Raw genomic sequence first — 17,252 nt, 5'->3', positions numbered from 1 at the left:
GGTTTTAAGAAAATTAACATAAGACTTATGCAAAATAACTCAAGTATATTGGTTATAAAGTAGTGGAGTACCGTGATCCAGGAGTATCCAATACTAATTGCATGTTAACGGATTTGAGTTAGAAAATACAATTAGCTTATTGGAAAAAAAAAAAAAAAAAAAAAAACTTGCTAGAATAAAACAAATTAGAATGACAATTAGCCTAAAAAAAAAAATGAATGACGATGAAAATGGAAGAACACCACGCAAGCTGAAGTAGTGTTATCTTCATTCATGTCCAAAAACAACTAATGGCGCCATTGCTGGGTATTGTGCTTCATCTTCGTCCGCCATTTTCACTTCCCATCAGCATCAACTGCTGCAACTTCACCACTAATTCAAAACTCCCAAATATCCGAATCTTAACAAGGAGGAATTCCATCTTTCTTTCTGCTTCTTTTCTAACTTTGTTTCTTAATCTCAACCCCAATTCATCTTCGCCTTTGCTTTCTGCTAATGCCCAAGAATTGGATGAACAAGAAGAATCCACTGTTGTCCGCCTTTTTCAGGTAACTTTTTTTTTTTTTTTTTTTTTTTTTTTTTTTTTTTTTCTGAATTCTGGTTACCCAATTCATTGCAATTTCAATTTATTTGCCCCATTTGATTATGTTTGTTGAAATTCATATGTAGCTGTTTATTGGGTATGCGACAAACTTATGTGAATGATTTTGTTCCACATTGGAAAAAGAGAGGGAAGTAAGATTAGTATCATTTGATTTTGGTGTGTATAGACTATAGAAAGCCTCGAGCGGCTAGGCAAATGATGTAGACGTGATTCGAGCTGTGGTCATTGGTTGTTGTACTACCGCGACTCTAGAACTTTATCGGCTAAGCTAGTTTGCATCCACGATAAGAATTAGGATGAATTTTAATTGTATGACAATTGGTTTTATGAGAATTGAGATATTGTAGTTAGGTTGTTGATTAATGTATGTAGCTTTGGTGGTGTTTTGGAAATGTACGTTTATATGATGAAGTTTCCATGATTTTGTAGTATGTTGGTCGCGATTTTGTAGTATGTTTGGTGTTTAGGATGAATATTGCAGGAAATTCTTGAATTATCTAGGAATCTAGTAGAGTTGTAGAATTAGCTCCACAGTTATTGAGCAATGTCATGTTGGATATGAAAGACGGAATAAGCTTATCAACTGAAAGATTTACATTTTTTTTCTGCCAGATTAGTTGCAGTGGGCTCAGAAATATGATTGCTGGTTATATGATATAAACCTGTGGAGATGACAATGATAACTACTACAATAAAGAATTATAGTTCGTACAATAACTAATAAAATCTAGATAATTTTCAGGGCTTTTGATAAAATGAAGACTAATATTAAGGCATGAAACATAAACCATTTGTTCATGGAGTTTATTGTGGCTTACTGTAATGTGCCTTCATGGTCTTCGTAGTATGTACATGTCAACATAATATCTAGCTGGTTCGGGGATATGTTAGTTGCTCTGCCTGGATGTTGAGGATATTAAATATTTGTTTACCAGTCAATATTGATGCTTTATGGTATGCTATATGATGTAAATTATCAACTTTAATTACATTCTGAAATGCAATTGTGTGCTTTTATTTTGTTTACTTGAGTAATGGTGCTGTAATGTACCAATATTTTATGATTTGAATCTTTTAAATGTATCAATGAAAAAAAGTAGACAAAGTAAACCAGAAATAGACAGGTAATAGAGAAGATTGCAATAAGATTAAAGTGATGTTAGTGTTAACTCCAGGAAAGGGGTGATAATTGTGTTTGTTACAGATTTACATGGTTATCTCTATATTTTCACGTGGCTTTTCATCAATAATGCATATAAGTGGACAAATTGTGAGCTATGTGGGCATAATTTGTTCCATCTGCCATGTTTATTTGTGCTAGTTTTGAATTCTTTGTAATTATATGTTTCCCTTGTTAAAACCACGCAGGAAACCTCTCCGTCTGTGGTATACATTGAAGTGCTAGAACTAATGAATAGCTCCAACAAGTCAAAGGAAGCTTTTCTAGCTGACGCAAGTGGTGCAAAAGTTGAGGGGACAGGTTCTGGCTTCCTCTGGGACAAATACGGTCACATTGTAGGAATTTTTGTTTTTTTTTTAGCATCGAATTTATATCACTAAACATCAATAGATCTGATTGATTGCTGTGAGTCGTTCAAATTGCTTTTTATATAACCTGCCGTAGTATGTGGTTATGCTACATGTGTCGTGCATTTGTGCATGTCTTGGGTCATTCAGTTAAACTAATGCTTTTGTGGAAGTAAAAGTGATTCATCAATTATCACTGCTGCTTTTATTTCCTAACTGGTCTCAAGATAAGATACTCATGCATAACCTCTAGGCTTGTAAATCTGGAAATTACATGATTTACATCCTCAATTGTTGCAATGAAAAGAGGGAAAGGGATATACAAAAGAGACAAAACAGTTTTCGAGGCTAAAAATGTTAGTGTTTTAACTACCTGACTCTATTTATAAAATAGAGATGTAAAGATCCCCCCCCCCCCCCCCCCCCCAAACAACCTTCTGAGTATAACACAATATGATAGAATACCTTACACCTAACACATTAGAAATTAATAGATGTTTATAGATTCCTTCACGGCCGAATTACATGGTCCCTAAAATCCATCAAGAAGTTGTTTAATCAGAACCTTCAATAGTTTGCACTCTCAAGCCTCCATAAGGGCTGCGGGGGTAGTAAATATTGGTTCAAACTAGAATGGAGCTGGAGTGGGATTTCATGAATAAATAAAAAAAAAAAAACTATAAATTTATTGTTGCATACTTGCATTCAATTAGAAAACATTGGGAATTGAGAAGAGAAAGATTTCTTCAAAGTTTACAAAATGATGGACTAGAAGTATGATGGGAATAATAGGGACTCATTGAACTCATAACGGAATATAGAAATCTTACAAATATATTGTGGGCATAATAGTATCCTTACTTTATTAATGCTAGTAAAGCTGAATATCTAGGGGACTTTGCAAACATTGATTGTTGTGGGATAAAGTCCCTTGTAAGTGTCATTCTGGGTTAGGGGACTTTGCAAACATTGATTTGTTGTGGGATAAAGTCCCTTGTAAGTGTCATTCTGGGTTGTTAATTGTGACTTGAAATCTAGTGCAATGGCAAAGGGTCGACTTCAAACTCACATATCTCTCAATAAGTGATCTTGAGGTGATTTAAGTTGGAAGTTATAGCTTGTTTCAAGAGCTTTCCAACGATAGGTCATGTGTCCAATTCACATAAGAAACGAGCAAGTTATGGCCGTTTTACGAAGGGTTGTTGAAGCCAGGAAAGGGACACGGAAGTGACCTACATAGCACACCAGTGCTTACTTGATTGAAGGCGTTTTGCTTCCCATATACGGGTACGCTTATGACGGCTACTAATGATATTTTTTGGGGAATAATTTAGGGTTTCTTTAGGGTTTTCTTATGTTATATAAGGAGCCGTTGGGTGGACAATTAGAAGTGCTCAGATTGATTAGCATAGCCAACTCAAGCCATTAATTATGTAACTCTATCTGAGAGATTTTGTGAGATGGAGAGTGTTGTAGCTTCTTTTTTTTTTTGGACAAGAAGAAAAAGGGATTTCATTAATAAAATATAGCCAAACAGCACTTACATATAATTCCTAAGAAATCAAAATTTCCAACACAAGTACACACCTTAAAACTAAATACATCGTAGATTTGATTAACAAGCGCATTTATAAAAAACTTTATCTGAAGCAATACAATTTGAGAGTTCGCACTTGAAATCCACTGATGCGTAGTCGTATGGGTGAAAATACTCATGTGGTCCTCCAAATTCTTGTGGAGATTATGAAACCCTAAATCTTCAACTCTCGCCAAAGAAACATAAAAAGAAAATAAACCCAAGAGAAAAATCATCATCTCAAAGATGAGATCTATTTATTGAAAGCAATAAAAAGGTTTTTTGGGGCTTACCACCCAGTGGAGGCCCCTACAAAGATTCACAATCGAGACCAAATGGAAAAGAGATGGTAGATTGAGATGGAGAGAAAAGGGAGAGGAGAGAAGAAAAACCTTCAAAAATATTGAAAAAACCTAGCAAAGGAGGCAAGGGAAAACCCTCCCAAGGAAAAACCCTAGAGGGAACAAAAAAAACCCTCCCAAGGAGAAAACCTAGAGGGAACTTACACATATCAAATTAACCTTGTATTATATGACTTCAAATATGGTTGAATGTAGCTTTTCATCTCTCTTTACATGGTTATAACTTTACTGGGACTTCTGATTTTTATATGGCCATTTTCTGCTATTTCTGGCAGTATTCAAATAATCTTTGATTAAAAGAGTACTAGCTTCTTTCTTTATTTCTTAATTCTTGTGCCTACTTTTGATATTATGTGCCTGAATGCACTCAAAACGCCTTCATGATCTCTGTAACACATTCTGTCTTTATATTGCTATGACTGGTATTTTTTCCATGTTCATTTACGAGTAAAACTAAGCACTAGCACTTTCTTTCTTCTGTTAGACAGTTGTATGCACTATATTAGAGTTTTCTTAATTTAAACATATTGGTTTACTGTTTTGTTTGATAGGTTACCAATTACCATGTCGTGGCTAAGTTGGCAACTGATCAAAGTGGACTGCAGTATTGTAAGGTTTTGCAACTCATACTCATTGAGGTTTAAATGGTTATTATTCCTTCTTACTTCTGCATGAACTCTCTGAATTCTGAAATACTTGTTACAGGTGACTGTAGTAGATACAAAAGGAAATAAAATCACAACTGAGGCCAAGATCATCGGTTTTGATCCAACATATGATCTGGCTGTTCTTAAGGTATCAGATGAGGCTTTATTTTTGCATTATAATATTTGGACCTCTTTGCAACATTGGGGCATGTAAAATCAGTTAAATGTTGGTGATGAGAGATGGATCTTATCTTCTTAAATTTAATTTGCCCTCTGTGATTGCCACTATGCTAGAGTGTTTTGATGCTTTCTCTGGTAGCAAGGTTGGTGTACCATTGCAAGTAAATATCAGAAGCAGTTCTTACAGAAATTGAAGCAGATTTCTAAATTAAAGTAGAGATTTTTAATTTTTTCATGCTTGGTAATTTGGAACCCTTATACAGTATACTAGTTAATCATTACCACATATGGTAAGTGGGACTCCATTTCGTCTGTCGCTGCAATGTGAATATGCAGTCAATATTCTGTAAGGGCAATAAAATCTTCTCCCAGCTTTCTTCAGTTTTTATTTATTGGATTTTTTTCACCCTTAGTACATCTGTTTTTGTAAATGGTAGCACATAATTCTCTGTCAATTCTGCATTTTGGTGTAAATTCTAATTATTTTATTTCTGGTGTAGTTTCATCCTCAGGGAAAAGAATTAACGCCTGCTCTTCTAGGAACATCAAGTAATCTGCATGTCGGGCAGAACTGTTTTGCCATTGGGAATCCTTATGGTTACGAAAACACTCTAACTACTGGGGTATACCCTTGCAAGCCAACATTTGCTACTAGTAACAGTTGGATAATTTTTTGTTTTACTGCTAGAGCGATATGCTGGATTTCTTGAATGTTGACCAAATTGTTATTTATTTTTTTTAATTTGGAGGATTAACACCTAATATGCTAATCACCTATATATATAAAAAGAAATTTCAAATTACCCCTCATTCCTGTTTCCCTGATCTGATTTATAATTGTTTACCTATACACTTTTACAAGAGCAAGATTTCAGTTATACGGATTTGCATTTTGCTTGTTAAGGACTGAATGTACCAGAAAATACACTAGAATGACATGTATTTACTTGGAAATACAGCATTGGGCTGTTATATGTGAATGTTAACACAGGATAGCTGTTACCTAAAGTCCTAAACTATAGAAGTGTGGATACACCCGCACAACTTTTTCCTATGATATGTTTGGGGGGGGGGGGGGGGTGAGGTGCTCATTATCCACATGAATGCTGTTATCATAGATCTTATCATATCTTTGTATCACGTGGAATAGTTTTTCTGGTTTACTAATAGATGATTTATGCTTTACTCATGCTATATTTTGGAGCAACAACGTCACTTTTGTAGCTATAGAATCAACCAGATTACTGCTTCAAAAGCTGGATTCTTAGATTTAAAAACTTTAAATTCATGAGCTTGGAATGTTTTGGGGTCTGCACTCTTATCTGTCAGAAATATAGATCATAATTACCAAATACTTACTGATGTGTATTAGATTTTTAAATTTTAACTCAGGTAGTAAGTGGTCTGGGCAGAGAGATACCATCTCCAAATGGACAGGCCATTCGAGGAGCCATACAAACAGATGCTGCCATTAATGCTGGTAAAACCTGAGAGTAGCATATAAAAAATTTCTCAATTTTTATTCTAGACTTGCATATTACAATACTTGTTTCTCATCATTTCTTAGAGCCTAAATCAGGTATAATTTTGCAAAGAACCAACCCCTTTTTACAAGATGGGCCAGCAATTTGTTTACATTTTCTTTGACAATTTATCCTTATATTAGCATATTGATCTCAGGAAACTCAGGAGGGCCTTTGATTGATTCATATGGTCATGTCATTGGTGTGAATACTTCGACATTTACTCTCAAAGGTGAGTAAATTTCATCATATTTTTTTCTTTTTGTTTGTTTTCTCGAAGCAAGAAGAAAACAGTGGATTTGCACCAAGTAGAATCTCATCTTTTACAAGTTAGAAGTAATTTATTTCAATTAGAAACATAATAATTTGGTCAAAATTGTTTTGGCAGTCTTAACTCTGAATTTGCTGATTCTCTCTCATGATTTGCTATGATATATCATACGAAGTATAAATGACACCTATTGTTTTACACTCCCAGTCTCTTGCATGTGTCCTGTTGCAATCTACAGATATGACTTTTTACCTTCTCATGTTTCAATCTTTAGTCCTTAATTATAAAATTAATTGATAAACACTAAAACAGTAGAGTGTAGATTTTTTTTCAGGCAAATTTGTCTGATAGTTAGGCCTATTGGGTAAGGTTTAAGGGATTCTTCCCTGGAAGGTATCCCGTCCCATCTCGATCTTGATGTTGGTTGTTTGCTTAACTTTATGATTCAATAATAAATGCTCTGCTCCTTCATTTAACATAAATAAATAAAAATTAAAATAAGTAAGCTTTATGTAAATATTCTTTTTCATTTTCTATGTAGATGAAAGTTTTATGTATAGATGTGTCAAATGTTCTTGAAGTATTTGGTTTAAGCTGTGTTGATAGTGGTATATAATAAAGATATATGGGTGGGTACTTGGCTACGGATTATCAACCAAAAAAAATATATAAATTTAAAAGAAAGAAAAAAACTAATTTAAACTTTTTGTTTTTTTAAGTTCAAAATCTCATTTATTCAGAATGAAAGGTTTAATTTACTACGTATATGAGATGAGGAGTTGAGGACCCATATTTTGAAAGACTATTGTAGAAATCTAAGGTGATAAGCGCATGGAAGCTCTAACACGTCACTAATTTTAATGTTTGGTGATGTTTGTAGGTTGTTATTCCTTTTTTCTTACTGTCTGAATTTGATTCTAATATACTGTACTGTTTCTTTCTACCGTCAAACTTTGTTAATTGCAGGCTCTGGAATGTCCTCTGGTGTTAACTTTGCGATTCCTATTGACACTGTATTGCGGACTGTACCTGCTCTTATTGTCTACGGAACACCTTATAGTAACAGGTACTAGGACTACTAGCTGAATTGCTATTGATATTGGCATGTCTAAGCATTCCTGTGAGTAAAAAATCAAATATGAAAATTGTTCTCGTTAGTCGTAATTTGTAAAGCTTTCAAGTGCTGGGTGATTGTTGCATGCAGGCTCTCCTGATTATGGCATATCATTCTGTACTTATATGTTTTATTTTTTTTTTTTTTTTTTTTTTTTTTTTTTTTTTTTTTTTTTTTTTGTAAAATGAAATTTGACTAGCAACTGATTATGGGCTTATGGCAGTCATGTATATTTAAGATACTTCTGAAGAAAGATATCTACAAAAATTTCTGCATTGCTCTTATTTGTTGATGTTAGATATTAAGAATTGGGTGGTGGTGTTTTCTGGGCCTAAAAGCTTGAGAAGACTATTCCTTGATAGTAAAATATGTTGATCTTGTTTCGAACAAGGCTCCATTTTTCTTTTGGAAAGTTTGAATTGATTCACATACACACTGTTTTGAATTTTCTTTGGTTCGTCACCGCGTAAAAAATCAACCAGCAAGTGCGATGATGATATAATTTCCCCATCAGAGGTGGCTGAAGATCCATAGATTTAGTATACAAATCCAACCAGAAAAAATTGTCCTATTGACTCGAAAAACAATAATAATTCAGTAAGGACTTGAAGTATTACCGCAAATGAACTTAGCTTGCACGCAAGCTGAGCAGAGCAACGAACTAAGCTAGAGTGATCTGAGCTCAGTTTGACACTAAAACATGCCAAGCTGAGCTTGAAAACAGACAATCTCATTTACCTTGCAAAAAATTGTTTGACAATTTCTTCAAACCTTTAAACATAATACTCGTTTATAATAATTAGATTTAGATTTAGTACCAAACAAATCTTGCAATAGACAATAGTAGTAAAGAAAAGTATAAACTGTAAGTTCTTGGAAAAGATATAAAGTGTTGATGAGATAAACTAATCATTTATATTTTTAAGAAGGGCCCTAATTTTTGGGACAATTGCGGGGCCAAAGCCATTGGAAACGCAGGTGCTTACAGCCTAAGCAAGCAGCTTTCAGCCTTTCACGGCTTAATCTTATCATCTCTTTCTAATGATGACTTTTTTTTGCTGAATTTTTATGTGACAAGATTCAGACATTCTCTGAAAATCATGGCTAGCAAAATCACTCCCCAAAAAAAAAAAAAAAAAAAGAAAAAAAAAAGTGCTGATTGAGGGGGTAGTGTAATGGTTTGTGCAAATCATGGTGTTGGCCGTTGTACCACGACATTTTACGTAGTATGTAAATGGTGTAAAATGTTAATACGTACTACCTCCGTTACATATTATTTGCAACGATTAGACATTTTTTCTCTCTACTTTATGTCAAATCGTTGTAAATAATATGTAACGGGGGTAGTATAAAATAAGTGGAATATACGATTTTGTCTTTGTAAAGAGGTTTACAAAATTTGTGTTCTAGGTGGCCTATGTGTACTAGTCCAAAAAGAAAAATCGACTGTTTGGGGTAAACAAAATTGTATATTTTCTTTGTTTATATATCTAAATAATAAAAGATGGTTGGCAAAAAAGCCAAAAATGCTCTAAATTGAAATTGTTTTGGTATTTTCTTGTATTGGCTATGTGATGTAACAGTATCAAGAAAGAATAATGTCTTTTTAAGAACTTTATTATGTGGGCAACTTATTTTGGAACTTTGTTATACTCATTATTGAAGATGATGAATAAATACATAGCATACAACATAATCGGATTGTTGTGCCCCCAATCTGCCATAAAGTCCAATTCATGATTATGCCTCACTAAAGCGGTGATGGAAGTTTGAAAGAACATTAGAGTTTATCATATTAATCGGCGAAACAACTTTGACTAGTTTTAATTAGGTGCGTTAATCAGATTAACCACCTAAGTTAGTTACTAGTTTACGTGTGTTTATACATTGTTACTTGTTTATCATTGTAAAACGCATGGGACATTCACAAATAGTGAATGGATGAATGGAATGTATATTCTCTCACATGTTTTATGAAATGGTAATTAGTGGGCCCGATTAGGATAGAAAATACGGACTACGTTTCGTGATGTATTTTTGTAAATCTAAATACGGTCGACAAACCATTGAGTATTTTTGTACCATAATATTTAGATTAGTCCTAATTGTAGAATACTAGTAGTTGCATAATTTTGGTCAAGTCTTGAAGACAGAGGTTCTTAGAATACGAAGCCATGAAGGTGCAAAAGAAGATCCTTGAAGACTCAAGGGGTCATGCTAGTTGTCAAATGCATCATTTACTTATGCTTTATATATATTTATGCTTGTGCTTATATATATAAATGATATGTTAGATGCATGTTTAGGATTTCATTATGTTGCGGTGATTAATTAAGTTCACTTAAATCAACCAACATAAAATTTCTAGGTTTCTAAGAGTATTGAGTAAAACTTGCCTTTCCAAAACAGCACTTACTGATCGAACGAAGGTGGTGATGGGCTACGCCAAAGCGAGGCATCACTATCTCTCCTAGGAACGTAAGGTATGTAGATGGGTTTGCCAAAGCAAGACATCGCATACACGTTGGTTTTGGTTGTACTCGACGATATGAGTGATGGAGTCCTAACATGTTGAGGCAAAAGAGATAAATCGTCAAGAGAGCATAAGATGCGACGATCATCTGACCAAGAATGGCTTGGTGCCATTAGCAAAGTGTTGCTTACCTTGGGGTATCAAGTGTTAGGACAAGCCTAATTACTTGTTGATTCCTTGGATCTTGGAATCGCCTTATTTTCACAAAATAGGGACAATTTAAATATGTGTGCATAAGACGTTTAAATAAGTTTGTAAGTATGCATGAATGCTTTTAAATTTCAAACTTATTATGTTCTTGATAAATGGTTATACTTTGCACTTATATTTGTAGTATTCTAAATCAAATTATATTGTTTTCCATGATTGGTAAAGGAAATCTTTGAGGATGGTTCTCAAAGAAAAGAAAAACATTTCTAAAATACAATTCTCATAAATGACTTTTGGACATCATGTATTCAAAATACTAGGTAGTTTTGATAAACATGAAGTATTGAGTTGCAAACTCAAATTGTCAATATTTGACAACCAACATATCTTTTCGCTTCATACATAAATGAGTAGGACTCATTAATGTAGTAATTCAAGCATGAATTTAAGGAAAAGATGGAACTTTGTTTTACGGCGCACTAGATGCTTAATTATGTCTAAGAAAGTGTAAAAGTCAACGCACTTAAAGAAATGGTTCTTAAAGTAAGGTCATGAGATATCGTATGATATGAAATATAGGAAACGAGGAACACATACAAGAAATTAGCTTCCATGAGTTCATGTTATTAACTTAGCTACTCATTATCTTCACAAGTATCGGATACTGCTTGAGTGTTCCACTTTGAAAGTGTCCTCAAACTATTGAAGTTAAGCTAAGTTATCGACTTACAGGCTCTGTATGAAACAAGAAAAGCTACATCAGTTGTAAGGTCGTGTTTGTTTAAAGACCCTTTGAGCTAAAGGCTAGAACGAATAATGGTTATTATTACGTTCCGTAATCAGCAAATGATCCGTTCACACATGGGAAGACTCACATTCAAATTAAAGTAAAGAGAAATAGTTGCGAATTTATTTGAATGGCATGGTTATCCAAGCGATGAGTCAAGAATTCTTGATTATAAACAAACATTTCCCTAACATGATAAACTGACAAAAGCTCAAGTCATGGGCATGATTTGCGTTCCGAACATCTTTAGCAATGTCGCATCAACAAGAACGTACTCAAGGCTCTATTAGATCGACTCTTGATAGTTGATCGATTCGGAATCGTTCTAAGACAAGCAAGTCTTACTTGTTGAAACCGACAAAGCAAAGAGCTATTGTTCTTGGTATAGACAATTAACTCCGAAAGCTAAAGCAAATTCAGTTACTTCAATGTTTCACAAAGAATTTGAAAGGATATGGCTATATTCATAAAATGTGAACAAACCTGACCTGAGTGATCAAGAGTTCAGTGAAGTACAGAATCGACTTGGCAAGATATCAAAACATCTAGATTAGATCGAGCGATGTTTTCTTGAGCCAAGCGTGAACATCTCAAAGTTATGAATGAAAATTTTCATAAACAACTCCACAAAAGAACATAGTATGTCTTCATGGAGACCTCGATGTCATTTGAAAATGACTCGAATGATGATGGTTCACATCCCTTCCTATAAAGTTCTTAAAGATTTGCACAAATTATTAATGTTACACTAAACAAAATGTCGAAGCTAAGAATGGACGTCATATTCAGTTATGGATAGAAATAACTTCTAAACATCTTTTCAAGTATATTTATAAGGCTCTTAGTCTCAGTGGGAGCTCACTGGCTTAGTGGGAGCAAAGTGTCTTAGTGGGAGCTCACTGGCTCAGTGAAAGCTAGATGGCTCAGTGGGAGCTTAATGGCTCATTATAGGCTAAGATAGCTGAAATGGGAGCTAATTGTTTGTTTCACAACGAACTTTTACCCAAAGACAATATACATGTCTCTTTGTAAGCATACAAGTGAGACTACAGGCATTACCTCCACAACCTAATTGAGAACATAATGTTTGTTGCTCTAAGTGGTGTCTTTCTGGAATGTAACACATTTCCAAAATGACAAGTGGGAGGAAAATGAACTCGATGACCATCGAGCTTAGCAACAAACTAGAACTAAGAATCTCGGAAGATCTTAAAAGGACTTTGTGAGAATGCTTGATCAAGAATACTCAAAAGGAATTTTCAAGTGCCTTAGAATAGAATTCATTACTCACAAAACATCAAAAATGTTGGAGTAAGATCAACATAATCATTAAAAGGCTTTGAAAGCGCCTTGAAACTCAGTGTTTGATGCAATTACCCCGTATAAGTATAGAATTCGATCACCAAAGGCTTGGATTGAATCTTATAAATTTCTATTAAGTTAGAAATAAACCTAAAGACTTACAAGCATACTATTTACTATATAATGTCTTGTAAGATAGCTGCGACATATCCAAATTCCGAATTATGGTTAGAGGCCATAAAAATCTGAAATAGACTCCACGTTTGAAAAATCATGTTTGAAACTTGATTAATTTGGATGTAGGGTGAAAGACCCATCAATCGCAAAAAGGTTTTCAAGGAGAAAACTAACAAATGTGGAAATGTATATGCATACATAGCTAGATTGGTAGAAAAGGATACAATTAAATTCACGGAGTTGATTTTAATGAAAACCTATTCACTAATAGGATGCTTAAGTTTTTTCGTGATTGTTCTAGCAAAATTGCATATATGAAATATGGAAAAATAGATACCCAAACTGCCTTCCTAAAATAGGATTTTGGAAGTGACTATAAAATAGTCTAAGGGTTTTGAAAATCTAGATAATGCTAGATTTGAAAGCAAGCTCAAGAAATCCATTATAGGATTTAAGGAAGCATTGCATATAGGAATTGGAACGTGTTTTCTCATGAAGTTAATAAGAGGATTGGCTTATGGAGAAACATAGAAATTCTCATGAATAAGAAGTTTAGTGGGAGCAAAAGTAAATTATATAAAGGTCCAACGAGAAGTTTACGAACTCTATTGTGAAATAACTAATCAAATGCTAAATGATTAGATTTGAAAGTATTTTTGACAATGGACCAAACTAAAGACGATAATTAGTACAAATTGGGAATTAAGTTCTATGGTATAGACTTAATTAAAAGTTTAAACAAGTAAAGGAATTTACCATGTTAAACATGAAGGACCTTGAAAGCCTTTCGACCCATATGTATAAAACTAAATAAATGTTTGAACTAGGTATAAGATAGGCTAAATACTAAGTCAAACATGAAAGACTATAATAGAGACTTTCAACCGTATCACATAACAATCAGTTTAGCAAGACTCAATAAAGCTGAATGAGCTAAAATATCACATGGATGGAATAAGATTGAGAACCATTCTACAATTAAATCCATCATGTATGGTATGATATGGAATCTTCACACGGCTTACTAGCTTAGAGCATGTGAAGTACGTATATAGTATCAATCAACTTGAATCTAAGTATTAGATCATTAGATTATAGTCAAGAACATCCAAAGCACTTGGATGAGTGAGAGGATGTGTTATTGATGCATGGAAACAAATATAATTTGAGTATTAATGTTGCAAGCACAAACCTTAACAAGGATTAGATCCTTAACAAGGAAGACATTTGTAAGCACGAGGTAAGAAGTTTCGTGGCTAGAAAATGGTAACATGGATGTGCATCCGTGTAATGTGCGGAAATTTAAGGTAAATTTCTGTGATCACAAGTGATTAGGGTATCCCAAATCATTGTGAGCCGTTTGGAGTAAAACCCAAGCAAGGCATCATCAGGGAGTCTACTAAAATATATGTTGAGAATATTGTTGCCTTAAAGGCAATAATAAGAAAGATGTTAAATGGAAAGTTCATTGTTGAACGTTGATGTTTGTAGGTTGTCAAGTTGAAAGTCTCAAATCATGAAAATGAATGGGAGCCATCACTTGGACGATAAATCCTAAATCACATGTAATCCATAAACACTTTCAGACTTTTATCATCTTATTATGAAAAAAGTCGATAACGAAGATGCTAAGATTTGCAAAGTAATCATGACTAAACCTATGTATGCAATAAGTGAATGATAACATTCACAAATTGCGTAAAAGAAATAAAGCATATTGAATATGGGTGTGATTTCTATAATTTTTTTATGAAGAGTACTACTCTTAAAACATTTGGGAAAACCATTTATCATAAGATGAAACGTTGCACAGCTTCATAGTGGAATAAAATTTTCCTAAATATTCCACAAAACTATTAAATTGTGGTTTAGAATTAAGTATTGAGTCCATTCGATTTGAAGAATATTAAAAATAGGGTATCAAGACAATGTCTTGGATAAAGAAACACCTAGTAAGTGAACATTGAATATTTTAATCGAAAATTATCCCTAATCAACGTCATTTAAACGGTGGACGGTTAGTGACCACTTGAGATTAGTGTGTAGATTGATTTATAGCACCGTTTCTTGTGCTACAAGGACATGATTGTCATAAATCATTTACACATGTATTGGTTTAGAACAATACCGGATCGACTTATGAGAATACTTTAAGAGATTTAAAAGTTTGTCATAAGTACATTTCTCATCATGGCTATCGAACTTTTTTCCTCAATCATGAATATTGTGAGTTCTCTTGTTTGAGTACTAGTCCGTTTTAATGTTGGTCAAACGTCTGCCATACATGTGGATTATAATAACGGCAATTAGGCGGCTAGGTCCTCTTAGTAAGAGAAGCTGACATTAAAAGACTGGGATTGCCCCCTACTAACAATAGAGAACATGTCTTTGTTGTTTACAAGTCTCTTGAAGAGCGAGGCTGTGAAAATGCATGGCCGTGCTCGGATGGATTTAAGAAATCATCTGTTTATTGACAGTCAAACTTGGATTTTGAGAAACACTTCTGGAGATAATAAGGATGACGAATAATCTTACCTTATAGTTCATGAAGAGACATTAAGTGACATAGGAAAAGGGCTATACATTAAAAGCTCACTTGTCCAGAAGGACAAGTGGGAGATTGAAAGGAATGGTTCCTTCGAACAAGTGTATTATTCTTATAGAGGGTTCGAAATTATTAGAAAGCTAATTATTCAGTGATGTCAAGTGATCAAAATGCCTAGGTAGAGGCCGCTTCCGATCAGTAATATTAATGTATAATTAATATTACAGCTTAATCTTGACTGAACCCTTCGGGTCACACCCCAAGCAACAAACGAACCGACACGATGAATTAATTCGGAAGGAATTAATGAGTCGCTCGAGAATTTAATATTTAGACGTCGGATATCGAGCTAGGAGCGTTGAAACCGAGCGTAGGAAGTCGAGTTGAAAATAATAAAAGACGTTAATCAACAAAAATACCAAAATACACCTAGCATCGGAATGCCCCGAGCAAACCAAGTGCTAGGGGCATATGGCCTAGCAAGGTGGCTAGCAAGCGCACCTAGACAAGCCTAGGTTGGCTGGTGCGTGCTAGCGCACCATGGCTAGCAAGGCTGGCCGTAGCACATCAAGCGCGCATGGGCGTGCTTACTAGCAGCCATGCCGCAGCAGCAAGCAGCAAGGGCACAGATTTGCGTGGCTTGCTGGGCCGAGTGAGCGGCAGCAGCTACAGTGCACACTTTGGTTGCATTGGGGCCCAAGTGGGGCTGCCACGTGGGGCGAGTGGATTGGAGGGTTGAGGGAGTATGTGGCCGGTTGTGAGGAGAGCTTGGGGAGTAAGTTTGGTCCCCCCCCCCCTTTCCTAAGTGGTCCTTACCTAACCCTCCCTCTAAGTGTGACACTTGTTGATTAATTAGTTGATGTTTATTTTCTTTTGTTTTTGATTTAAAAATAAAAGGAATAATCAATTCTCTCACATTGATGGAAGAGCAAATCTTACTCATATTTTTCCTTATAAATACCTAAGTTGGGGTATGGGCCGGGAAAAATCACTTAAGTAAGGTGTTGGAAAAGGCATCTCCATTGAGAAAACCTTTGAACACATATAATTACTCGAGTAGTTTGGTTGGGCTTAGCTAACCTCTAAGCAATAGACCTTGTCGGGGAGTGTGCAGGTGGATACCGTAGGAGGTTTCCGCTAAACGCGAAACTCAAGCTTTTCGAAGTAAAAGCTCAAGGTACGAGCGAAGCACGCTACGAGGGTAATTACTTCTTCTCTTAATCTCTTTTGTTGATTATGTTTATTATGCCTTTTGATTACATTTATTGTGAGTGTAATCTTGGCTCGGGTTTTCTTCCGTGATCAGCCGGACTCATCAAACCCAACAATGGTCAAATATAAAGTCGCATAACTTCCCCCCCCCCCCCCCATATGTTCATACTCAAGGTATATATGTTCCAAGAGTTTTGGTGCGTAATTTCTTTCACTTTATGTTATTTACATATTATTAGACTTGGTGATGACTCTCAAACCATAATCATTTCATCATAATAATTATTCAAACAATTAAACATACCAATTTAATTCTTGAATAATTAGTGACCACATTATATTTAATGTTGAACCCTTTTTAAGTTTACCTCGATGTCAAAGACACCTTAAACGCATAATACACCACAAATCCTATCCCTCGGTGTTGAAAACACCTAAAGTGCACTAAGGCACCAAAATATAATTTAATCCTCGTGTACAAAGACACTTAAATAGCTCTTTCCTCATACTTAAAGCATCAATAAAAAAATTATATGAACCATAATAAAATTCCTTTTCAATGTTCCAAACTCAATTAAACATATAGTTTAATTAAACATATTTTTTATCATACCATAAATAAAAGTGTGGTTCATATACAACATGCCAAACAATAATTTGCCAATCATTAATCCATCACAAATAAATCATGCTTCATAACTCAATCATAATACCAACCAAATCACAATTTCCAATCATAATC

General features: G+C 34.5%; 1 protein-coding gene across 1 annotated transcript; it reads left to right on the top strand.

Moving 5' to 3' along the window:
- The first annotated feature begins 203 nt into the window (after positions 1-203).
- On the top strand, positions 204-7,995 carry LOC145610347 (protease Do-like 5, chloroplastic). The gene is made up of 8 exons (XM_081665679.1): positions 204-548; positions 1,973-2,119; positions 4,621-4,683; positions 4,775-4,864; positions 5,397-5,519; positions 6,289-6,376; positions 6,577-6,651; positions 7,657-7,995. Exons 1-8 carry the CDS (start codon positions 291-293, stop codon positions 7,761-7,763), a joined length of 951 nt encoding a protein of 316 aa, XP_081521805.1. The 5' UTR covers positions 204-290; the 3' UTR covers positions 7,764-7,995.
- The last annotated feature ends 9,257 nt before the right edge of the window (positions 7,996-17,252 follow it).

Source organism: Chenopodium album, chromosome 24, assembly GCF_948465745.1.
Source record: "Chenopodium album chromosome 24, dcCheAlbu1.1, whole genome shotgun sequence".
Taxonomy (NCBI): Eukaryota; Viridiplantae; Streptophyta; class Magnoliopsida; order Caryophyllales; family Amaranthaceae; genus Chenopodium; species Chenopodium album.
Note: the sequence above shows the minus strand (reverse complement) of the source record. Positions and strands in the feature narration are given on the sequence as shown.